The 2,167-nt window shown below is 57.5% G+C and overlaps 1 protein-coding gene across 1 annotated transcript in view; it reads left to right on the top strand.

The window, feature by feature from the left end:
- The window catches only part of LOC104123956 (transmembrane protein 45B-like), a 3,229-nt gene that overhangs the window by 781 nt on the left and 281 nt on the right, over window positions 1-2,167 (top strand). The window contains 4 exon segments of the mRNA XM_009636259.2: window positions 311-335; window positions 337-506; window positions 1,170-1,354; window positions 2,003-2,148. Coding sequence (XP_009634554.1) covers window positions 311-335; window positions 337-506; window positions 1,170-1,354; window positions 2,003-2,148 — 526 coding nt within the window.

The following is a 2,167-nucleotide window of genomic DNA, read 5'->3' as shown; positions in this document are numbered from 1 at the left end:
CCGCTCTGCCGGCCACGCCCCTCTTGATGCACCCCAGGATGCCATTGGCCTTCTTGGCAACAAGGGCACCCTGCTGGCTCATGGCCAGCTTGTCGCCCACCAGGACTCCCAGGTCCCTCTGGGCAGAGCTGCTTTCCAGCAGGTCAGCCCCCAGCCTGGACTGGTGCATGGGGTTCAGCCTCCCCAGGTGCAGCACTTGATACTTGCCCTTGTACCACTACGACTTCACCATTGCAAAGAAAGTTTTCCTGCAAGCTGGTCCTCTCCCCTGTGTAAAAGGACAGGCATGACCTTTCCGCTCTCTGCCCAGGGATATTGGTCGAGCAGTTTATTCCTTTTTTTCAGCCCCAAGATGCACAGCTGGACAGACCTCCCCCACTGGCACTACACCACCATGTACCTCTTCTTCCTCCTCTCCGGCATCGTGGATGTCGTCTCGCACTCCCCGCTCAAGCTGCCGCTTGGCTTAGATCGGCTCTCGCTGTCCATGGCTCTGTTCATCGAAGGTAAACCACACGCGGTGCCTGGGAGAGTGCGGGGCACGGGTTAGGGGAAGCGCTGGGAGGGTCACCAGGGTCCCTAGGGCTGTTTTGAGGCTGGCGAGGTGCTGTGCAAGCAGCCGGAGCTGGAGGGTGCGGAGATGCGCAATGGCGCTGGCTGCATCCTGAAGTCACCCCCCCTCCCTGTTCCTCTCCAAATATGAGTCCGGCTGTGGCTGGGTGTCTTGGGTGTGCAGAGGATCCATGGGACCCTTGGGATGGGTGCTGCTCCTGGTGACTCTGGAGTCGCAAAAAGTTGTTGTGCCTTGGCTGGATGCACAGAGGGACAAACCCTGATACAAAGGTCCCTGACACCTTCAGAGCTGGAGGTGCCCATTGCTGCTCTCCTCCTGGCAGCCCCCGTGGCCCTGGCTGAGGCAGGGGGATCCCCCCGGCTATGGGGGGTTACTGTGCGGGCAGAGCGGAGCCCAGCGCCGGGGGCTGTGTGGTTCTTGCCGAGTGAAGGAGATGGCAGCAGGCTGTTTGCTGTCTGGCTCTTCCCACCAGGCAGATCATAGTAAAACCTGGAGCATAGTCCCAGTTTTCAGATATGGGTTTTTTAAAAAAAAAAAAAAACAAACCAGCCAAATCCCAGGGCATCCTTTTCTAACGTGGTATGAATCTTGGCAGGTTTGCTCTTCTGTTTCCGTGACTATGGCGAGGCTGGGCTGGACCACCACCTCCATTCCCTGCTGGCCGTGGCTATCTTTGCTGGAGCCCTCTGTGCCCTCCTAGAGGTGTTCCTCCGAGACCACATCATCCTGGAGACTTTCAGGACCAGCTCCTTCCTTCTGCAGGGCTCTTGGCTTTGGCAGGTTGGTGCGCATCCTCCTCTGAGCTGGCACCGGGGAAGGCAGGCGGTGGGGGCTGCCCTGCCCTTTATGGCATATCAGTTTGGGTTAAACTTGTAGGCTGGTTGGAATACCTTAGGAAGAAAGGAGGCTCAGTGCCCGAGCTGCCATTGTGGAGATATGTACGGGTAATGTAGGCAGCGTGGGCAAACTTGTGCTAAACAGGAATTAGACCCCACAAGAACAGGAAACCGCAATCGTGAGGTTTTGTGTCTTTTATTAGGTCAAATTTCTTCCTCTGTTCCAAGTAACTGGACAGATCTGGAAACCTCTCACGTAATCACCCAGCTTTGGGTCTAAGGAGAAACACACGCCCTGGCAATGCAGCCTTTGGGTCGTCGGCTTTCTCTGGGGCTGCTGGGCTGCCCTGCGATCCCTAAGACTTGTCTGCAGAGCACCCCTCTTCTCCTGAAATGCACCCCCGTGTCAGGCTGGGGAGACAAGGATGTTTGGGAATGCCCAGGGCAGCAGTCCAGGTGTTACTCGGGACTATTGTGCCTCTAGTCCATAGTCAGGTGCAGCAGCTTGGCTAAAAACAGGAGGAAAAGCGAGGAGGGATGTGCTAAAGCCCAGTGTGTGTTGATGCCTGACATCTCCTCCGTCTGTGACCAGATTGGGTTTGTGCTGTCCCCTCCGTGGGGAGGACCGGGCTGGGACCAGACCGACAGCAGCAACTTCACGTTCCTCACCATGTGCTTCTGCTGGCACTACGCCGGTGCTCTCGCCGTCCTGGCAGCAAACTCCGCTGCATCTCGCTGGTACGTGGGGGAGAGGGGA

Source organism: Egretta garzetta, unplaced genomic scaffold (assembly GCF_000687185.1).
Source record: "Egretta garzetta isolate BGI_Z169 unplaced genomic scaffold, ASM68718v1 scaffold943, whole genome shotgun sequence".
Classification (NCBI taxonomy): domain Eukaryota; kingdom Metazoa; phylum Chordata; class Aves; order Pelecaniformes; family Ardeidae; genus Egretta; species Egretta garzetta.
Note: the sequence above shows the minus strand (reverse complement) of the source record. Positions and strands in the feature narration are given on the sequence as shown.